General features: G+C 42.4%; 1 protein-coding gene across 1 annotated transcript in view; it reads left to right on the plus strand.

Annotated features, from left to right (window-relative positions):
* Nucleotides 1-23,724, plus strand: part of cdkal1 (CDK5 regulatory subunit associated protein 1-like 1) — a 555,783-nt gene that overhangs the window by 143,646 nt on the left and 388,413 nt on the right. Inside the window, exons 6-7 of the mRNA XM_055654805.1 lie at nucleotides 9,977-10,025; nucleotides 14,605-14,725. Of these exons, the coding sequence (XP_055510780.1) occupies nucleotides 9,977-10,025; nucleotides 14,605-14,725 (170 nt within the window). The remainder of the gene's footprint in view (nucleotides 1-9,976; nucleotides 10,026-14,604; nucleotides 14,726-23,724) is intronic.

Below are 23,724 nucleotides of genomic sequence, written 5' to 3' on the forward strand. Positions count from 1 at the left end.
AGACTGGCGAATCTCCGCTGTACTGCCTCCAATGTTACGATATCTATTTTTTGGTAAGGGAACCAACCAATACTTAACGCAGTATCCCAGTTGAGGCCTCAACAACAGCCTTACAATTACAGCAAAACCTACCTAATTTGTCAACACCAGCCCCTTGGCACTGATGGCCAAATTGCTATTATCTCAGTCATAGAGTCTTATAGAGTTGAAACTGGCACTTGGGCCCAACTTGCCCACAGTGGTTAACATGTCCCATATACACTAGTCCCATCTGCCTGCGTTTGGCCCATATCTCTCTAAACCTGTCCTATCCATGTACCTGTCTAAATGTTTCTTAAATGCTGCAATAGTACCTGCCTCAACTACCTCCTCTGGCAGCTCGTTCCATACATGCACCACCCTTTGTCCCTCAGGTTCCTATTAAATCTTTCCCCCCTCACCTTAAACCTATGTCCTCTGGTTCTTGATTCCCCTGGGCACGAGACTCTATGCATCTACCCGATTTATTCCCCGATCTATTTCTCTCATGATTTTGTAGTTGTTTGACCTGCCTGATAGTTTTTTCATGATTCATGCATCAGAACACTTAGACCCCTCTGAACTTCATTCCTTTGCAGTCTCTCTAATATTCTTCTTACCAACGTGAAGGAACACACACTTCCCCACAATAAACTCTATTGGTCAGGTTTTCTCAGAATCACTCAATCCAGCTACATGCTGCTGCAAAATCACAACTTTGTTATCACAGCATGTCCTTTCTCCTATTTCCGTATCAGGCAAATTTGGAAACCTTCCATATTATTCCTTCCTAATTATAATAAATAGTGAACAATTGAGGGCGAAGACCTGACTTCTCCAGTACTGCAGTGGTTACGTCCTTCCAGTCTGAAAATAATCACTTTATTCCTGCTCTGTTTTCTATGTGCCAATTTTCAATCCATTCTAACACACTTCGTTTGGCACCCTGGGGTTTAATTTATGATCCAGCCTCTTATGTGGCACCTTGTCAAATGCCTTTTGGAAATCTAAATAGATCACATAGATTCATAGAGTTATACAGTCTGGAAATAGGCCCTTCTGTCCAACTTGCCAACGCCTACCTACATATCTAATCTACACTAGCCCCACCCGCCTGCGTTTGGCCCATATCCCTCCAAACCTATCCTAGCCATGTACCTGTCTAAATGTTTCTTAAACGTTGCAATAGTACCTCCTCCACCGGCATGTTCCTTACACCCACCACACTTTGTGTAAAAAGGTTACCCTTCAGGTTCTCATTAAATCTTTCCGCCCTTAACTTAAACCTATATACTCTGCTTCTCTGTGTTTTTACCCGATCAATTCCACTCATTATTTTGTACACCACAATAAGATCACCCCTCATCCTCCTGCGCTCCAAGGAATAAAATCCTAGCCTGCTCAACCTCTCTGCATAGCTTAGTCCCTCAAGTCCTATCAACATTCTGGTAAATCTTCTCTGAACTCTTTCACTGAACTGAATAGTGAAAGGCTTGGATAAAGTGTATGTTTTCACTAGTGGGAGAGTCTACGACCAGAGGACATAGCCTCAGAATTAAAGGACAATCCTTTAGGAAGGAGATGAGGAGAAATTTAGTCAGAGGGTGGTGAATCTGCAATTCTTTGCCACTGAAGTCTGTGGAAGCCATGTCAATGGATATTTTTAAGGCTGAGATAGATGGATTCTTGATTATTCCAGGTGCCAAGGGTTATGGGAAGAAGGCAGGAGAATGGGATTAGGAGGAAACGATAGATCAGCTATGATGGGACTTGATCAGACTTGATGGGCTGAATGACCTAATTCTGCTCCTATCACTTATGACCTTAGGACCTTTCAAGCTTGATACCATCTTTCCTATAACATGGCGACCAAAGCATCTACACGTTCCCATCTATTATCTCTCCCTGTCACATCCTCAAAGAATATGAACAAATTTGTCAAACATGATTTAACATTTCACAAAACCATGTTAACTAAGTTTAATTATATTCAGTCAGTTTTCCTAAGTGATTAACTGCATGCCGTTAATTGCTGTTGAATTAATTGGCCTGTATTTTGTCAGCATCCATATAATCTCCACAGATCCCTGCTATAGTTGTATGTCAGTAATAGGCCTCTGATGTCCATAAATATTGGCCTCGGCCACAGTATTGAAATATCTGAAGTTCCTTTTTTTAACTCCAGAGTTCTGATTTTGTAAATATTGTGAAACAGCATGTTTTTATCCAATAGACAAATAACACAGTTTAGAGGTAGAGCTATGGTCAATATACTTTCAACAGAGGTTCACTCTATGATCTGTCACTGTTCACTAACTGTATTGAGTGGATCCCACTTCCAAACTCTCCCCATTAAATCAAGCAAGCTGGAAGCAACCGGAAGGGTCTCAACCAGAAACGTCACTATCTGACCCGTTGAGTTACTCTAGCATTAAGTACTTTTGTGTAAACCAACATCTGCAGTTCTTCTTCACTTGCACCTCCTCCAACCTCATCTACTATATCCACTGTTCCAGGTGTGGATTCCTGTACATCGGCGAGACTAAGGGCAGGCTTGGCGATCGTTTTGCTGAACTCTTCCGCTCAATCCACCTAAACCTACCTGATCTCCCGGTTGCTCAACACTTTAACTCCCTGTCCCATTCCCACACTGACCTTTCTGTCCTGGGTCTCCTCCATTGTCAGAGTGAGGCCCAGCGCAAATTGGAGGATTAGCAAATCATATTTTGCTTGGGTAGCGGTGTGAACATTGACTTCCCTAACTTAAAATAGCCTTAGCTTTCCCACTCTCTCCATCCCCTCCCCCTTCCCAGTTCTCCGACCAGTCTTACTGTCTCCGACTACATTTTATCTCTGTACCGCCCACCCCTCTGACATCAGTCTGAAGAAGGGTCTCGACCCGAAACATCTCCCATACCTTCTCTCCAGAGAAGCTGCCTGTCTGAGTTACTCCAGCATTTTGTGTGTATCTTCGATTTAAACCAGCATCTACAATTTTTTCCTACCCATCTGCAGTTCTTTGTTCCTACACTTTTTACATTATAGCTTCTCATTGGTTCAATGGCGGTGTCATTATTATCACGTGTACCAAGTACAGTGAAATACTTGTTTTGCATACAATACACAGCAAGACTATCACCATACATAAGCATAATCCCCAGGTTAGTACAGAATGTACAGAACAGCCCACTGAGTCCTTATGCAAGAGTCGCTATTTTGGCGCCATTTTACAGTCCCAGCTTTAGCTAGCCACAATGGCCCGTTGCATCCGTCGTCTCCATCCCGGTCGTCCTGCGACCCGATGTCCAACTCCTCGCTGGCTCTCTTCACCCCTTGTTCCTCCCGCAGCTGACCTTGAGGGCGCAGAACGTAAGACCCCCCCCCCCCCCCAGTTCCTCTCACCAGGCCCATTGTCCAGCGTCTACCGCCACCTACCACCACCTCCTCTCCGATTCCTACTCCACAGCGCGAGCAGGTCCGGGCTTGGCGACGTTCTCTACGGGACAGGGGGCTCGCCAAGCTACTGGGGTCAGAACCATAAGGTCCATACCTTAAGATTAATCTCTGCAAGGATATCCATCAAAAGCTTCATAGAGTGGGAACAGCTTTTGATAAATATCCATGCAGAGATTAGATAGATTCCAGATTCACGAGGAAACTGTTTCAGTATATTTTAGATCTCCTCTCCTCTCGCTTTTTAGGGAGTTTTTAAATGAATTATTTTGTTTTTTACAAGTTCCACAGATGGAAAATAATGGTGGGTTTGGCATTTTGTAAAATTCAATTATTGCTCAAGCATTGTTAAAAAGGCATAAAGAATCATTCATGTAATCGATTGTGTGTATTCCCAAATCTGAAAATTGCAATTGAAACCACTGGCTGGCATTGTCTGTGTAATAATATACAACTCATCAACATTTCAAAACAGTATCTTGTGGTGTCTACACACAGGCTATCAAAACCAACAAAGATTCTTTAATCCCTGCTCACAGCAATTTTAACGGTAGCCGACTGCAAACTTAATTCTGGAAATATTTTGATAAGCACAAAAATGATTGAAGCACTATGTGCACTGAGCATTGTAAATCTGTAGAACGCAGCAATACTTACTGCTCATTTTCTGAACATTTTCAGTTTTTCTATTTCATTTCAAGCAAGGGGGATTGTTCTACAAAGGATTAATTTTCTTGTGAAGAGGCGTACAAACTAATCGAAGTTGGACTGTATCTTCCCAGTTTCCTCTTACTAATGTAATCAAAGTTCTTAATGTCTAAACAGGGGCGGAACTGTGGCGTAGCGATAGAGTTGCTGACGTATAGCGCCAGAGACCCGGGTTCGATCCTGACTACGGGTGATGTCTTTACGGAGTTTGTACGTTCACCCTGTGACTGCGTGGGTTCTCTCCAGGTGCTCCAGATTTCTCCCACACTCCAAACATGTACAGGCTTGCAGGTTAATTGGCTTCAACAGAATTGTACATTGTCCTTAGTGTGTAGGATAGTGCTAGTGTGTGGGGTGATAGCTGGTCGGCACGGAATCGCTGGGCCAAAGGAACTGTTTCCGGGCTGTATCTCTAAAGTCTAATATCATAAAAGAATACAAGCAACATTTATTGTATTTTCTTGTATTTGTTGCTTGTATTCTTTTATGATTTTAGACTTTAGAGATACAGCCCGGAAACAGTTCCTTTGGCCCAGCGATTCCGTGCCGACCAGCTATCACCCCACACACTAGCACTATCCTACACACTAAGGACAATGTACAATTCTGTTGAAGCCAATTAACCTGCAAGCCTGTACATGTTTGGAGTGTGGGAGAAATCTGGAGCACCTGGAGAGAACCCACGCAGTCACAGGGTGAACGTACAAACTCCGTAAAGACATCACCCGTAGTCAGGATCGAACCCGGGTCTCTGGCGCTATACGTCAGCAACTCTATCGCTACACCACAGTTCCGCCCCTGTTTAGACATTAAGAACTTTGATTACATTAGTAAGAGGAAACTGGGAAGATACAGTCCAACTTCGATTAGTTTGTACGCCTCTTCACAAGAAAATTGTATTTTAAGGGCAGTAATACCACTGACTACTGATAGGCTATATGCACCATCAGTCAGACTTATAATAAAGTTCATGTGTGTGGTGAAGCTTTTCTCCTTTCCATAAGTTCCTGAATCGTGTGAGGATGATAATGTGTGGTAAATTATTGGGGAGATACGCAGATGAAAGAGAAGGGAAAAAATTGATAAATGATCAGAGATTGCGGAAATGGAGGTGGTAATGGGGAAATGTGGAAAGACGGTGGGCAGTGAATGTCAAAAAGGAACATCTCAGGAGGAAAATTTACAAGTGCATCAACCCAGGATATCATTTTGTGGATGGGAATGAAATTGAAAAAGACCCTCATGGCTAGTTTAGTTTGATTTAGTTGAGAGATACAACGCAAACACAGGCCCTTCGGCCCACCGAGTCCGTGCTGACCAGCAATCCCTGCACACTAGCACAATCCTACATACACTAGTGACAATTTACAATGATAACAAGCCAATTAACCTACAATCCTGTATGTCTTTGGAATGTGGTAGGAAACCGGAGATGCCAGAGACATCCCACGCAGGCCACGGGGAAAACATACAAACTCTGTACAGACAAGCACTCACCTGTAGTCAGAATCGAACCTGGGTCCCTGGCGCTGTAAAGCAGCATCTCTATCGCTGCACCATCGTGCTGCCCTAGTTTAGTTTGGTTTATTATTGTAATGTGCATCGAGATACAGTGAAATGCTTTTGTTTGCATGCTGTCAAAGAAAAGACTATACGTTATTACAATCAAACTGTCCACATTGCACAGATAAAGAATGCAACATGTAGTACAAGATAAAGTCTACGACAGGTCTGCAAGGAATCAAAGACAGCAATGTAAGAAATGCTGTTGCTGAACTAAAGATTTGAAAGAGTGCAACAATTGTAATCATAGCAGATCCTCTTCTGGGACTGGCATGTAAAGAGTTGCCTGGTTTTGGCACAAGGAGAACAAGGAGAACATTTATTTTGAATTAAAAATGGGGAAATGAAGACATGAATTTGGCTGGGGTGGAAAGAAAAGGACCTTTTTGGTAGGGGGAAGAGGAAACTCAAGAAAATATTATCTGCTGAAGTTGAGGGATTCCGTTCATCTGGTCGAGCTGCACCCATAGGGAGATATTAAGTTGGTTATAAAGTCATGTAATAGGAGCAGAATTAGGCCATTCGGCCCATCAAGACTTGGCCTCTACAGCCTTTTGTGGCAATGATTTCCACACATTCACCACCCTCCGACTAAAGCAATTCTTCCTCATCTACGTCCCAAAGGAACGTCCTTTCATTCTAAGGCTGTGACCTCTAGCCCACATCCACTCTATCCAAGCCTTTCACTGTTCGGTATGTTTCAATAAGGCTCCCTCTGTATTGTGGCTTAGCTGGCTGTTTAAAATGTAGATGGAGTAGAAACTTATTGCCTGTCATCCACTAATACAGCAACGTATGGACATCAAATTCCACCCCTGAAGCAGTTGCAGCAGAGTTCAAATGTTAATATTTCAATTATTCAACATACTTCAAAATCATCTTGGTATCATTGGGTAAAACAAAAAATACAAGGACATTTTAAACCCTAGAATAGAAAAATGTAAGGAGATCTAACAGCTATTTAAATTTAATAGCGTAAGATATTTGATTGTGTAAGCTGGAAGAAAGTGCAGAAATAGAATTTTGGAAGTTTAGGACACATTTGAGTGATGAGGGAATCTTAAGTAATACCACATGAAATGGATACTAAAGGCTCTATTTTAATAATGGGTTGATTGTCTATCATGTCATGATTCTCTATCGTGCAAGATCAAGTTTAATTTTGTTACCAGTTTAGCTCATGTCTCGGTTCCCTTGCTCAAAGACTCTGTGCATTAACCCTATCTATTCCTCTCTTGATTTTATATACCTCTGTAAGATCACCCCTCAGACTCCTACCTTCCAAGGAATAGGCAACCCAATCCCTCCCTTTAGCTCAGGCCTTTGATTGAGAGCATCCCATTAAATCTCTGCACCCTTTCCAGCTTAATGATCTCCTTCCTACAGATTTCCTGACTCTTATACTCAATGTTTTGATCCTGGAAGGCAAGCAGACCATATGCATTCCCTTCCACTCTATCTACCTGTGCTGCCAATCTCAGAGACTCTGAGATCCCTCTGTACAGCAATGTTGTGAAGTGTCTAACCATTAACTGTTTAATTTCTCCTTCAATTTGTGGTGTGAGGATGATTATGTGTGGTAAATTATTGGGGAGATACGCAGATGAAAGAGAAGGGAAAAAATTGATAAATGATCAGAGATTGCGGAAATGGAGGTGGTAATGGGGAAATGTGGAAAGACGGTGGGCAGTGAATGTCAAAAAGGAACATCTCAGGAGGAAAATTTACAAGTGCATCAACCCAGGATATCATTTTGTGGATGGGAATGAAATTGAAAAAGACCCTCATGGCTAGTTTAGTTTGATTTAGTTGAGAGATACAACGCAAACACAGGCCCTTCGGCCCACCGAGTCCGTGCTGACCAGCAATCCCTGCACACTAGCACAATCCTACATACACTAGTGACAATTTACAATGATAACAAGCCAATTAACCTACAATCCTGTATGTCTTGGAATGTGGTAGGAAACCGGAGATGCCAGAGACATCCCACGCAGGCCACGGGGAAAACGTACAAACTCTGTACAGACAAGCACTCACCTGTAGTCAGAATCGAACCTGGGTCCCTGGCGCTGTAAAGCAGCATCTCTATCGCTGCACCATCGTGCTGCCCTAGTTTAGTTTGGTTTATTATTGTAATGTGCATCGAGATACAGTGAAATGCTTTTGTTTGCATGCTGTCAAAGAAAAGACTATACGTTATTACAATCAAACTGTCCACATTGCACAGATAAAGAATGCAACATGTAGTACAAGATAAAGTCTACGACAGGTCTGCAAGGAATCAAAGACAGCAATGTAAGAAATGCTGTTGCTGAACTAAAGATTTGAAAGAGTGCAACAATTGTAATCATAGCAGATCCTATTCTGGGACTGGCATGTAAAGAGTTGCCTGGTTTTGGCACAAGGAGAACAAGGAGAACATTTATTTTGAATTAAAAATGGGGAAATGAAGACAGGAATTTGGCTGGGGTGGAAAGAAAAGGACCTTTTTGGTAGGGGGAAGAGGAAACTCAAGAAAATATTATCTGCTGAAGTTGAGGGATTCCGTTCATCTGGTCGAGCTGCACCCATAGGGAGATATTAAGTTGGTTATAAAGTCATGTAATAGGAGCAGAATTAGGCCATTCGGCCCAACAAGACTTGGCCTCTACAGCCTTTTGTGGCAATGATTTCCACACATTCACCACCCTCCGACTAAAGCAATTCTTCCTCATCTACGTCCCAAAGGAACGTCCTTTCATTCTAAGGCTGTGACCTCTAGCCCACATCCACTCTATCCAAGCCTTTCACTGTTCGGTATGTTTCAATAAGGCTCCCTCTGTATTGTGGCTTAGCTGGCTGTTTAAAATGTAGATGGAGTAGAAACGTATTGCCTGTCATCCACTAATACAGCAAAGTATGGACATCAAATTCCACCCCTGAAGCAGTTGCAGCAGAGTTCAAATGTTAATATTTCAATTATTCAACATACTTCAAAATCATCTTGGTATCATTGGGTAAAACAAAAAATACAAGGACATTTTAAACCCTAGAATAGAAAAATGTAAGGAGATCTAACAGCTATTTAAATTTAATAGCGTAAGATATTTGATTGTGTAAGCTGGAAGAAAGTGCAGAAATAGAATTTTGGAAGTTTAGGACACATTTGAGTGATGAGGGAATCTTAAGTAATACCACATGAAATGGGTACTAAAGGCTCTATTTTAATAATGGGTTGATTGTCTATCATGTCATGATTCTCTATCGTGCAAGATCAAGTTTAATTTTGTTACCAGTTTAGCTCATGTCTCGGTTCCCTTGTTCAAAGACTCTGTGCATTAACCCTATCTATTCCTCTCTTGATTTTATATACCTCTGTAAGATCACCCCTCAGACTCCTACCTTCCAAGGAATAGGCAACCCAATCCCTCCCTTTAGCTCAGGCCTTTGATTGAGAGCATCCCAGTAAATCTCTGCACCATTTCCAGCTTAATGATCTCCATCCTACAGATTTCCTGACTCTTATACTCAATGTTTTGATCCTGGAAGGCAAGCAGACCATATGCCTTCCCTTCCACTCTATCTACCTGTGCTGCCAATCTCAGAGACTCTGAGATTCCTCTGTACAGCAATGTTGTGAAGTGTCTAACCATTAACTGTTTACTTTCTCCTTCAATTTGACTTCCAAAAGTGCATCACCTCACACTTGCTAGGATTAAAGCCCATGTCTGTAGCTGATCTAAATCATGCTGTTTTCATTTGACAGTCTTCCTCACTGCTCACAGTTCCAATAATTTTAGCATTGTCTGATAACTTACTGACCAACTCATCCACACTTAAGTCTAAATCATATATATATATATTTATATATATATATGTCAGAAACAACAGGGGCCCTATCTCAGAACACTAGCCAGAATAACACACACCCATCACAACCCTCATGGGTAAGCCAGTTCCAAACCACCAAGTCACCGTGAATCCCATGCATCTTAATCTTCTGCATCAATCCACTATAATACAAGTATGTAAAGATTACCTGGAGCAGCTGAGATTGCAAATCTTGCAATTAGCTACAGAAAATATATATTTTTTTGGATTTGGGTGCATTTGCAGGAGTGTGTGATATTTCAGTTTCAGATTTCATGGACTCGTCCATGACTGAACGTGTGCCTAGGAAGGGTGCCGAACAACCAGCAGTTACTAAAGTGAATTATTACAAGATTGTTCACGTATTATTTTTTCCCTTTAGGTTCAGCAAATAGATCGTGTAGTTGAAGTTGTGGAAGAAACAATTAAGGGTGAGTAGGTGGCCTCTTAAATTAGCTTGTTTGCCTTCACTCAATTGAAACTAGAGGTAGGAACAGGCGGGATCAAATATGCGATGCTTCACCTGGTGGAATTGGTAGAGTGTCAGATGGAGGAAAATGAAGAGGTAAACACGTCATTTGTCGTATTGACTTGGAACAATCCGTGCATTCTGTGTATATTTAGGGCTGCATCAATTTAAGGTTTATGGTCACAATACAGCGCTGGCATGGTAACCTGCCATGGTCCATCTCTGGCGAATGATCTGTCTCTCAGCAAAACTGTGCTGTTAGTTTGAATTCCCAATTATTTTCCAGTATCTTGGAGGGGCATGCCAGAGCATAGTGTAGATACTGGTTGATGAAATGGTCACGGAATCCCAATGGAGATAGCATGTGGATGTGTGGTTCAATTTAGTCCGGTTTAGTTTAGAGATACAGGGCGGAAACTGGCCCTTCGGCCCACCGTGTCCGCGCCTTCCAGCGATCCCCTTACAATAACACTATCCTTCACACTGGGGACAATTTACAATTTTTACTGAAGCCAATTATCCTACAGACCTGCACATCTTTGGAGTGGGAGTAAACCGGAGCATTCGGGGGAAACCCACACGATCACTGGGAGAACGTATAAACTCTGTGCAGACAGCGATCGTAGTCAGGATCAAGCCCTAGTCTCTGGTGCTGGACGGCAGCAACTCTACCACTGCCTGTCCTAATTTAAGTAATATGTGATGGAATAAACGGGGACGTGGAACCTCTGGATTTCCAGGCAACTAACGTGTTTAAAAATAGATGGAAAGTGGAAGGAAGAGTTCACATTGCATATTGAGCTTGAATTAGTAAAAGATTTTCTTGTTATTAATTCATATTTTCCATCTGATGGGGAAAGTGCAAGGTGATAAATAAATTCCAGCAGGCAATCACAATTCCAGAATGTAGGATAAAAAAAATTCTTAAGAATGATATATATATCTCTCAGGTATGCATGCACGTCTTGCGATTGCAACAGCAACATTCCCCAATTACCGCGACGTTATACGAACCTGATGAGGCACCCACGTGAAAGCTACCCACTTTACAACAGCTGTATTTCCAAGTTACAGTGGAATTACAAGTCAGTGAGGAGCAATTAGAATCGGATACTGTAGAGAAAATCCTGCATTCTGTCGCCATTTCAATTCTGATTCCAGCAGCTCGTTGACCTGAAGCACGTGATTTGGCTCCCTGAATAAAAGTGAGCTATTCTGGAATATAACGTCGATTTTTGTGAGTTGGAAGGCTCACAATACCCTTTATGTTTCTGGCTATGGATGCTGAGCTCACCAAAAAATTATCATTCCTTAGGAAGTGCCTCTGGCATTGAGGCAGTTGCCAACCGATTTGACTGACAATGGAAGTAGGTGCTTTTCGTAGGTCAGACATTAATTAAATTCGATCACAAGATTGTGTTTTTCTTGGTGGTATTTTGAATATTGTGACTCATTGTCATTGGCAGGAGATGTAAGTTTGGGATGAGAACTTAAATTGTTTTCTTCATTAGCTGCCGGCTTAATTGTTGAATGGCTGGGCTATGACAGGGCAAGGGGATTGTGTGTGAGCACTGAATAATGCTTGAAAGCACGTTTATGATCAGATGCTCATTTCCGCACAGTTGAAAGTAATTTTTCCATCTGAGAAACTCATTTAGAATTGTTTAGCTTGTATCTTGTGAGCCGAGAAGTCAATTGAAAATGATGATTCATAACCTGTTGAAATCACAAGTATTCTCTCTAAATACAATACTGTGCATAAAAATCAGAAAAATGAATGACTGAACTATTTCACATTCATGACATAATAACCAGAGAGATTATTCAGTTATTTAATAAAAATAGATTCGTAAGAACTGTAACATCATAAGCATCATGTGCTTAACATATAATTATCCTTTTAATCTAATGGATCAACTAATAGCGAAAAATTGGGCGGAAAGGTGGCACAGCCTTACAGCGGCAAAGACCCGAGTTCGATCCTGACTACAGGTGCTGTCTGTACAGAGTTTGTACGTTCTCCCTGTGACTGAATGGGTTTTCTCCGGGTGCTCCGGTTTCCTCCCACATTCCAAAGGCGCACAGGTTTGGAGGTTAATTGGTTTCCTTAAATTGTAAATTGTCCTTAGTGTTAAGTGTAGTGCTAGTGTATGGGGAGATCGCTGATTGGCATGGACTGGGAGGGCTGAATGGCCTGTTTCCACGCTAAGAAGTCTAAAGAAAATGTTGTTTTCTGGCTCTCTCAAATATGTCCTGGAAATTGAATACACAGGGACCCCTGCATGCCCATCGTACACAAAACTTGGGTATAAGATGCTAATCACTGTGGAATAATGCAAGTTTAATAAGCACAAGATTGGTTTCAAATATAAATTGGAAGTGGTATTTAAAGGGACATAAAGCTGCAAGAAGCCACATGAGTGTCTGTCACTGTAGTGATTATTGGATTTCAATGAGCTATCTCTGGAGTTTGCATTTTCAATGCAGGTAATCTGTAATATTACAAGCAAGAATTCATTTTTGCTTTTTAAAGAGAATAAATTAAACTGTTTAAGAAGGAACTGCAGATGCTGGAAAATCGAAGGTAGACAAAAATGCTGGCGAAACTCAGCGGGTGAGGCAGCATCTCTGGAGCAAAGAAAATAGGCAACGTTTCGGGTCGAAACCCTTCAGACTGCCTAAATTAAATCTTTTAAGAGGGCTGGCTGGATATGCAGTGTACTGTTGCCAGACTTGCAGTCCACTGGGCCACTTCACTATGTCTCTTCTTTCACAGTGAAAGTTATTGCATCCTTAAGATCGTAAGATCATGTGATAGGAGTAGAATTAGGCCATTCGGCCTATCAAGTCTATTCCGCCATTCAATCATGGCTGATCTATCTTTGCCTCTCAACCCCATTCTCCTGCCTTCTCCCCATAACCTCCGACACCCGTACTAATCAAGAATCTATCAATCTCCACCTTAAAAATGTCCATTGACTTGGCATCCACAACCCTCTGTGGTAATGAGTTCCACAGATTCACCACCCTGTGACTAAAGAAATTCCACCTCATCTCCTTCATTAATGTTCAGTTCTATTCCAAGTCCATTAAAAATTGACATTGCCAGATTTAAAAAATAAATAAATAATGATATATTAAAACCACAGGGAAACATTCTGCACTTTTGATTTGTACCCTTGTAGAGATTAAGAAGCAGTTTATTTTGGTCCCATTATAGATACATTGCAGTAACTCGTATCAATTGTACAAACTTAAAAAGAATGATATAAGATTCACGAGACTGAGCTTCCGGTATCATGGAGCTGTTGCCTCACAGCGCCAGAGACCCGGGTTTGATTCTGGCAACAGGAGCTGTCTATATGGAGTTTGCACATTCGCCTTGAGACCATGTGGGTTTCCTCCCACATCAAAGAGGTGCAGGTTTGTCGGTTAATTAGCTTAGGTAAATTGCTCCTAGTGTGTCGGATGTGAAAGTGGGAGAACATAGAACTGGCGTCATAACAGTGTGAACGGGATGATCGATGGTCGGCTTGGGTTCGGTTGGTCAAAGGGCCTGTTTCCACACTGTATTTCTCTAAAAATAAAAAAAATAAAATGCTGTTGCTGTATTAAACCTCAAGCAAACTGGAAATGTAATCCATAGAGTCATACAGCGCAGAAATAAGCACTTTGACCCAGCTTGTCCATGCTGACCAACATGCCACATCTAAATTAGTCCTATTTGCCTGCATTTGGCCTCCAAACATTTCCTAACCATGAACCTGTTCAAATGTCTCTTTAAATGCATTTAAACTGGATATGTGAATAGAAAAGGAACAGCAGAATTGTTTTTGTAAGTCAGTATTTGGAAAGTCATAATGCATTTGACAAATTATAATTGCATGATAATTTAAAAAACAGCCAATTCGTTTTCATATATTTACTGATTGTTTAGGAGTTTACCAAGAGAGAATGGGGCAAGAATTACAAGACATGCTCATTGTTTTAAAGCATGTGCTTGGTGACCAAATTATAGAGTCAGAGTCATACAGCATGGAAACAGACCCTTCAGCCCAACTTGCCTACACAGGCCAACATGTCCCATCTACACTAGGCTCGCCTGCCTGGATTTGACCCATATCCCTCTAAACCTGTCCTGTTCATGGATCTGTTTAAATGTTTTGTTAAACATTGCAATAGTACCTGCCTCAACTACCTCCTCCGGCAGCTCATTCCATACATCCCATACACTTTGCTTGAAAAAGTCACCCCTCAGGTTACTATTAAATTTTTGCCCCCACACCTTAAACCTATGCCCTCTGGTTCTCAATTCCCCTACTGGACAAGACACTCAGTGTGTGTCCACCCGATCTATTCATCTCATCATTTTGTATGCATCATATATTTAACGATTAATTCTTAATGTCAAATCAGAAAATGCCTGGTGTGAGATTTTTTTAAAACTCCTTTCACACAGCATGATATTTTTTCGAATATGAAAATTGCTGTTTTAAATTGGAATTTTGGACTGAAATGTAAGGGCGCATTTTGTTTTGCAGGTCACTCTGTGAGACTACTGGGTCAAAAGAAGGAAAAGGGGAAACGGCTGGGAGGAGCTCGACTGGATCTGCCAAAGATTAGGAAAAACCCTTTGATAGAGATCATCTCCATCAATACTGGGTGAGCTTCTTTAAAATATACCCATCAAATATTCAGCAGTACTTCAGGATGCAATTTATTTTCAAGAGCTCCAGCTTTAATTGAACGAGGTTGCCAAATGCACAGCACACCGGAAAATACACCACGGGGTTAATGCCATTTGCGAGATTTATTTTGTGATTTCATTGACTTATGATGCTGTGACCATTTTCGCCCCATGCTATCACCATCTCAGGATGCTTGGAGCTTTGTTTGTGGAGGTTATCGTCCTTCTGTGATCAGTCTTGAACATCGATGTCTTTCCTCTTTTTTAATCAGCCACCTGAAAGTTGAAACACTCGGGCGAACATTGCCATGAGTTTGCGTAAGTGATCTTGGAGGGGTTTTTACAAAGGCATTTTAAAAGTATGAACAGATCGTGACCATTATGCCTTTGCATGGTTGAATAAGACTATTTTTGCATTTCTTCCTTTGATGATTTTAGTTCTATGTCTTCAAACCTCAATGTGAAGCTGAGGACAGAATTAATTGCAGATGCTGATTTACAAAAAAAAAGAACCAAAGTGCTGGAGTAACTCAGCGGGTCATCTCTGGAGAACATGGATAGGTGACGATTCGGGTCATGACCCTTCTTTGGACTAATTGTAGTGGGAGGGGGGGCGGAGAAAGCTGGATGAGAGGTGGGGGTGGGCCAAAGTTGGGCAAATGACAGGTGGATATAGGTGAGGGAGGGAAGTTGATAGGTAGGTGGGTGGACAAAGACAAGAGATGAAAAGGCAAAAAGTGTGAGATAAGGATAGAAGAAGTGCAAAATGTGAATCCAGAAGAAGGAATCTAGGTGTATGGAGGGAAAGTGGAAAGGGATAAATGTTGCGCGTCCGGGAGGGGGCACAGGGAAGAGAGGGAGGAAAAGTGAAACTGTTGTAGGTTAGTCACCCAAGCCCCTGTCCCTGACCTAAACAGCAACCACTGGTGACCTTGCCCCGCCACCCAAAAAAAAAATCAAGGTCGAGGTGACCTGCAACCTCCTACCACCTCCCATGCATATGTTGAAAACCTTCCTCGACTATGAAGAAAACCGGCTTCGACTAGACCTGTGACTAAAAAATTATCGATTTTCAAAACAGCAACCTATTTTTAGTCGAGGCCGGTTTTAATCATGATGAAAAAATAGCAGCAACCTAGATGAAGCCTCGACCACGCGGAAACCACTTTCGACCATTCGGGAGAGTGACCAAAACCTCCGGTGACCTCATGGAAACCTTGGGTGGCGGGCAAGGTCACCAGAGGTTGCTGTTTGGGTCTCCTAAGTGGGACAGGGGCTTAAGCGTTAGTGTTCATAGCGTTAGGTTACAAGTTTCACAAACGGAATCCGAGGTTTGAGTGTGTGCTGGGTTTTGTAGAGATACAGCACGGAAACAGGCCCTTCGGCCCACTGGATCCCCACATATTAACACTACCCTATACATACTAGGGACAATTTTTACATTTACCAAGCCAATTTACCTACATACCTGTACGTCTTTGGAGTGTGGGAGGAAACTGAAGATCTCTGAGAAAACTTACGCGGTCACGGGGAGAACGTACAAACTCCGTACAGACAGCACCCGTAGTTGGGATTGAACCTGGGTCTCTGGCGCTGTAAGCGCTGTAAGTCAGCAACTCTACCGCTGCGCCACCGTGCAGCCGTTTTGTGTGACATCTGAGTGTGGTTTGGTTCTAGGTGTATGTCTGAATCTGAATGTATGCTGGGTCTATCAGCACAACCCCTCCAATATAGCAATGGAATATTATACTCCAGAACATTAGTGAATGATATATTATACACCTGAATCTAATGTTTAATCAATTAAAGAGAATTAAAAGGAGCTTGCTTCATTAAAAGAGTGAAGATAGACACAAACTGCTGGAGTAACTCAGCGGGACAAGTAGCATCTCTGGATTGAAGGATTGGGAGACGTTTTGGGTCAAAACCCTTGTTCAGACTGCGTTGGCCCTGGTGCATCGGTCATAAGTGATAGGAGCAGAATTAGGTCATTTGGCCCATCTAGTCTACTCTGCCATTCATGGCTGATCTGTGTCACCCTCCTAACCCCATTCTCCTGCCTTCTCCCCATAATCTCTGACACCCATACTATGCATCTGGCAATTATGCACTCTTCACTCTTAACTCCTGTCCAATATCCCCACAGTTAATACCCTTACAACTCCCGTTAAATGCTTTTCTAACTTGTCAGGAAGAAAATGATTGCTTTAATTTGTGACTGCATTAATTGGGATTAAGCACTGTTTACTTGATAGACTAATAAATATAGCCAATTTGCAGCTTTGCCTACCTTTTTCCCTGACAGGTAATAGCCTTGCCAAAAAAGTGTGAAAATTCCATATTATTGGAAAAGGAAACAAGAAATATTTCAGCTGGCTCTTTGAAGCTGCTTTGCTATTTATCAAAATCATAGCCTTTTCCTGCACTATCCCCATAGCCCCCGATTCCCTTAATATTCAAACATCTACCGATGTCCTGAATGAACTCAGTGATTGAGCTTCCCCAGCCCTCCTGGGTAGAGAATGCCAAAGATTAACTACTGCTTGAGTAAAAATATTTCTCCTCACCAAGTCTTGAACAAGGTGGCCTTTGTTCCTGCGGCCATGACTCCCAGCTCTGAGCATCCTCCCTGAACCCAACATGTTGAGCCTTGTTAGAATTAGAGTCTAATTCATAGGAAATGGGCCCTTCGGCCAAACCTGCCCACACTGGCCATTACGTCTAGTCTAGCCCCACCCATCTGCGTTTGGCCCAGATCCCTCTAAATCTGTCCTATCCATGTACTTGTCTAAATGTTTCTTAAACGTTGCGATAGTATCTGCTTCAACTACCTTCTTTGGAAGCATGGTCCATGCATCTACCACCCTTTGCATGAAAACGTTACCCCTCAGATTCTTATTAAATCTTTTCACCCTCATGTTAAAACTATGTCCTCTGGTTCTTGATTCTGTAAGTTTCAGTGTGTCCTCCTCTTAATCTACCAAGCTCCAGAAAATGCAGACCTAGCCTCTTTATATGGCAAACTGGTCGTCACCCTATGAATACATCTTGTAATCTGTGGAGATGCAAGGAACTTCAGATGCTGGAATCTTGAGTAAAACGCAAAGTGCTGGAACAACTCAGCGGGTCAGGCAGCATCTCTGGAGGGAATGGACAGGTGACGTTTCAGGTCGGGACCCTTCTTCAGACTGGTTGGAGTTGTGGGGAGAAAGCTGGAAAAGTAGAAATGGAGGCGGCACAAAGCTGAGCAAATGATTGGAAGATAAAGGGGTGGCACAGTGGAAGGGTTACTGCCTTACAGCGCCAGAGACCTGGGTTCGATCTTGACTACGGGTGCTGTCGGCAAGAAGTTTGTACGTTCTCCCATGATCGTGTGGGATTTCTCCCAGATCTTTGGTTTCACCCCACACTCCGAAGACATACAGGTTTGTAGATTAATTGGCTTGGTATAAATGTAAATTGTCCCTAATGTGTGTAGGATAGTGTTAGTGTGGAGGGATCGCTGGTCGGCGTGGGGTCGAAGAATCAAACCTACGTCTGTAAGGCAGTAACTCTACCACTGCACCACCCTGCCGCCCTAATGTTGCTGAACAATATCACTGGAGGCATGATTATTTTCTCAATGCCCCTCTTTGATTTATTATTACACAAATCATAATTTATTGTGCAATACCAAGAGGTAATTTGGCTCAACTGCAAAATAAACTTATGTTGCAATTTGGAATGACTAAATTTGTTTATTTTGCCTTGAACTGGCTTTTTGAGAATAATTACATGTTAAGGTTCCTCTCTAACAATTGTGTGAAACAGAGGCTTATAAAAAAACATTGGTATAATTTGGTACCAACAAGAAATCAATCATGAAATATCCATTGTGGCTTTAACAGGAGGTGCTTTTCAGACAAGAATTAATATCCTTAAATAGGTGGAAGTTTGTAGTTAGAAAGGGAACTGTACATAATTAACAGACCAAATGATCACCACCCTGAGAATACACAAATATTAAGTTAACCATGCAGCCAGATTTAATAATATTACTGGCACTTATATGAAATCCTGAACATCAGTGAAAAGTTCAGAAGTTACACTTATTTTTTCTGACTATTTAAATTCCTGGATTAGGGGATTTTCCCACTGCCTTGAAAAGGCGCGGTGCTCCCTGAATTATACAATCATAGTTATCTTGCACCAGGCTTTGAGCAGCTCTGGGGTTTTTTTTTGCTTTGTTTTCCCCTAATTTGTTTTTTGCAAAATTAAATCATTTTGCAGAAACGCAATGTAAGTATACTTTTGGATGAAACGACATTTTGAATCATGGACTGTCATCTTATCTGCGATTATCAGTTTATCTGGGGCAGCACAGTGGCGCAGCTGGTAGAGCTGCTGCCTCACAGTGCCCGAGATCGGGGTTCGATCCTGACCTCCGGTGGTGTCTCTGCAGTTTGCACGTTTTCCCTGTGCCCGCATGTGGTTCCTTTGATGTTCCGATTTCCTCGCACATCCCAAAGACCTGTAGATTTGTTGGTTAATTGGCCTCTGTAAATATGTGTGGAGTGGATGAGAAAGTGAGACAACATGAAACTGGTGTGAGCAGGTGATTGATAAATGCGTGGACTTGGTGGGCTGAAGGACCTATTTCCATGCTGTATCTCTAAACTAAACTGAATTACACGCAGCTATCCATGTCCTCCAGAGATTGCTGCCTGTTCCGCTGAGTTACTCCAGCACTTTGTGTTCTGTGCAAGATTTAAGCACCATTCCGTTTCTTGTAACTCCATTTGTCAGTACATGTGGTCTTGCCAACTTGCATAGTTATGCAGGACCAGGTCAAGTGACAGATATAGCTTTGAGCTTGCCACTTCTAATATTTAAAAGGACTATGAATCTTTCTGTCACCCACTCGTAGGAAAACAGCTGCAATTTACCAATTGGGACAGGTACATGGTAACTATTTCTGTCAATCCTTTTGGGGGTCATCATTGAAAAGTAGCGAATAGTGAAAGGACTGGATAGAGTGCTTATGAAGAGGATGTTTCCACTAGTGAGAGAGTCTAGGACCAGAGCCCATAGCCTCTGAAAAAAAGGACGTACCTTTAGAAAGGAGATGAGAAGGAATTTATTTAGTCAGAGGATGGCAAATTTATGGAATTCTTTGCCACAGACGGCTGTGGAGGCCAAGTCAATGGATATGTTTATGGTCGAGATTGACAGGTCCTTGATTGTTATGGGTCAGGGGTTATGGGGAGAAGGCAGGAGAATGGGGTTAGGAGAGAAAGTTAGATCAGCCATGATTGAATGACGGAGTGGACTTGATGGGCTGAATGGCCTAATATTACTCCTAGAACTCATGAGTTCTCGTCAAAGAAACATTAATGATTTATTCCATTGTATTCATAAATGTTTAATTGACGAAAGATATTAAAAAAAAATAAAGCATCTCCTTTCGATTTCCTTTGGCCACAAGCTGCTAATGTAACAATGGCAAGGTCAGCAGTTGTAATAATAGCGATTTGAATAATAGATTTTGTGTTTAGTGCAATTATTCTTGTTAATCTGATTTTGGGTCAGAAGTTAGCGTGAAATATCGTGAATTCCACAGAGAACCTTTATCCAGCACTTGGTCTTGTAAGCATCAGCACTTTTGGGATTCCTGCACGAAGGAGAGAGCCCCAGACTTGCCTGCCGGGCTGTGCTGGCAGACCCTGGCTGTGTGTCAGAATCTGCTGTGTGTCCTGATTCTGTTTGTCAGATGCTATACAAGGGTGAAGGATGAACTTGCTGAATTCCCCAGAACCTACTGTCTGAACCAAGCCTGGACAGAGAACTCATTCATCTGAAAGGACAAAAATAGCTGCACTGAATAAGTTGGTTTAACATTTTATTCAGTTGCTTCGTTTAATGATTTTAATTATTTTAATTATTAAAGGTTTTTGAGAAGTGTATAGAATCATGAGAGGAATGGATTGGGTGGACATTCAGAGTCTCTTGCCCAGAGCGTGGGAATCGAGAACCTGTGGTGGGTGTATGGAACGAGCTGCTGGAGAAGGTAGTTGTAGCAATTAGACAAGTACAAGGATAGAATTGGTTTAGAGGGATATGGGCCAAACGCAGGCAGGTGGAACTAGTGTGGATGGGACGTGTTGGTCGGTGTGAGCGAGTTGGACGAAGGGCCTGCTTTCACACTGTATGAGTGAATCTATGGGTATGTTTTTTTTTAATATAATGTCGAGTCAGAGTCATGGAGGACAGGAACTTTGGGTCACTGAATCCATGACAACCATCAACTCTGATTTGCTTCATTTATTTAAGCCCTTTTTATACTCCCACATTCAAATGAAGTCCTCACCGACTCTACCCCTCACCTATACACGGGGCAATTTACTGTGACTAGTGGAGTGGACCAGTGACCAGTGGGGTTTCACAGGGCTCGGTGCTGGGGCCGCTACTCTTCACGTTGTACATTAATGATTTGGATGAGGGAATTGAAGGCTTTGTGGCAAAGTTTGCGGATGATACGAAAATAGGTGGAGGGGCAGGTAGTGTAGAGAAAGCAGGGACTTTGCTGAAGGGCTAGGACAGGTTGGGAGAGTGGGCAGAGTAGTGGCAGATGGAATAAAGTGTAGCAAAGTGTGGAGTCATTCATTTCAGTGGGAATAAAGGTTTAGACTCATTTCTAAATGGGGTGAGAATCCAGTAATCAGAGGTGCAAAGAGACTTGGGAGTGCTGATACAGGATTCCCAAACTGTTAAACTGCAAGTCGAATCGGTAGTAGAAAAACTAAACTCAATGCTAGCATTTATTTCAAGAATGCTTTTATACAAAAACAGGGAGGTAATGTTGAGGCTCTACATCCTTCTGATATAGTTGTGAAGATACCTTCATCATTGAAGAATAAAAAATTCTTAATAACCTTCAAAATCAAGTTACATTTATTGTCACAGTGAGATTTGAGTTACCATACAGCCATACAAATAAAAGAACACAATGCACAAAAGGATTTAACATAAACATCCCCCTCAGTGGAATCAACGTTTCCCACTGTTAGGGAAGGCAATAAAGTTCAGACATCTTCCTCCTTGTTCACCCGTGGTTGGGGCCTTTGAGCCCTCCGCAGTCGCCGCTACGGTGGCCCGATGTTCAGGCCTTCTCGCCGCGATGATCGGAACTCTGGCGTCGGAACGGAAGAACACACTCGCAGCTTGGAGTTTCCGAATCGGCCACTTCTTACCGAAGACGGCGGCTCCCGAAGTCCACAGGCCGAGCTGGGCGGAGATTCAACACTGGCGACCCTCGGCAAAAAATCCCAGGGCTCCGCGATGTTAAAGTCAGTGCAGGCCATGGCTGGAAGCTCCACAAACCACAGCTCCACGGTGTTAATCAGCAGGCCCAACACTCCAACATGGTGATCCCCGGTAAGGTATCGTCCTGCTCCGCGATGGAATTCAGGCTGAAAGCTTGGCTAATTGGTAAGCTAGGAGTAAAGATATGACTCGGAGAAAAGACGCATCTCCGACCAGGAAGTGACTGGGAAAACGGTTCCCCTCCTGGACCAAGAAACCTTTTAAAACATTTTGAAGGACATGACGAGCTGCCGCGAGCGGCAACCCGATGACGATATCAGTCAATGTCAGCAATGAATCTCTCTCAATGTCAGCAAGACAAAGGAGATAGTGATCATCTGCAGGAAGCAAAGCTTTACACACATTCCGGTTTGTATTGATGGCCATGAAGAAGAGATGGCTGAAAGCTTCTAATTTCTAGTTCTTCTCCTGGACCACCCATTTTGAAGCAATGGCCAAGAAAGCACACCAATGCCTCTACTTCCTGAGAAGGCTTAGGAGGCATGTCCCTTACAACTCTCACTAAATTATACTGATGCGCCGTAGAATGCATTTTATTGCAATGCATCACTGCATAGTTTGGGAACAGCTCCATCCAAGACCATCACACAAACCAACCGCCCTTCCATTGACCCATTTACACCTCACGCTGCCCTGGCTAGGCCAGCAGCGTAATCAAGGACAAGTCGCACCCCGGCTACTCCCTCATCTCCCCGTCCCATTAAGCAAAGGGTATAGAAGTGTGAAAACGCACACCTCCAGATTCAGGGACAGTTTCTTCCCAGCTGTTATCAGGCCACTGAACCATCCTACCAACAACTAGAGAGCAGCCCTGAGCTAATATCTACCTCATTGGAGACCCTTCAACTATCTATGATCGGACTTTAGTGGACTTTATTTTGCACTAAACATTATTCACATTATTCCCTTTTTCATGTATCTGTACACTGTGGATTGGAGGGGAGGGCTGTTTATTCAGAGGTGATTTAAAATTCAATGTTCATATCTTTGGGTTGTAAGCTACCCAAGCCCCCTCTCCTTACAATCACTGAGGAAGGCAATGGGACATTATACTCCTGAACATTAATGAATGGTACATTATATTCCTGAATCGAATGTTTAATCATTTAAAAATCTGAATGAAATGGAGCTTACTTCATTAAAAGGGTGAAGATAGACACAAAATGCTAGAGTGACTCAGTGGGAAAAGTAGCATTTCTGGATAGAAGGATTGGGAGACGTTTAAGGTCAGTCTGAAGAAGGGTTTCGACCTGAAACAAGTCTTTGTGTTTTCCGCTGAGGTGGACTCTTCCTTGCTTCAAAAGTAGGTCAGGCGTTGACTTCTGATAAGTGCTCACAAAAATGGTACCTATGCAAAACCCAATATATTTTATAGTTGTTCTTAATGGTTATTCTCAACCAGTGAAGGAAATCCCAGCTCAATTATTTCAAGTTTAACTCTCAAGACTGAGTATTAGTAAGTCTAATAATTCAGGGGGAAAAGGGTAACGCAAGAGAGAGTGGGACCTCTCGGGAATCAAAGCAGTCACCTCTGTGTGGAACCACAGGAGATGGGCAAAGTTTTCAATGAGTATTTCTCCTCTGTATTTCAGTAAGACGGTCAGTAAGGCAG

The sequence above is a fragment of the Leucoraja erinacea genome, chromosome 2, assembly GCF_028641065.1.
Source record: "Leucoraja erinacea ecotype New England chromosome 2, Leri_hhj_1, whole genome shotgun sequence".
In the NCBI taxonomy this organism is placed as follows: Eukaryota; Metazoa; Chordata; class Chondrichthyes; order Rajiformes; family Rajidae; genus Leucoraja; species Leucoraja erinaceus.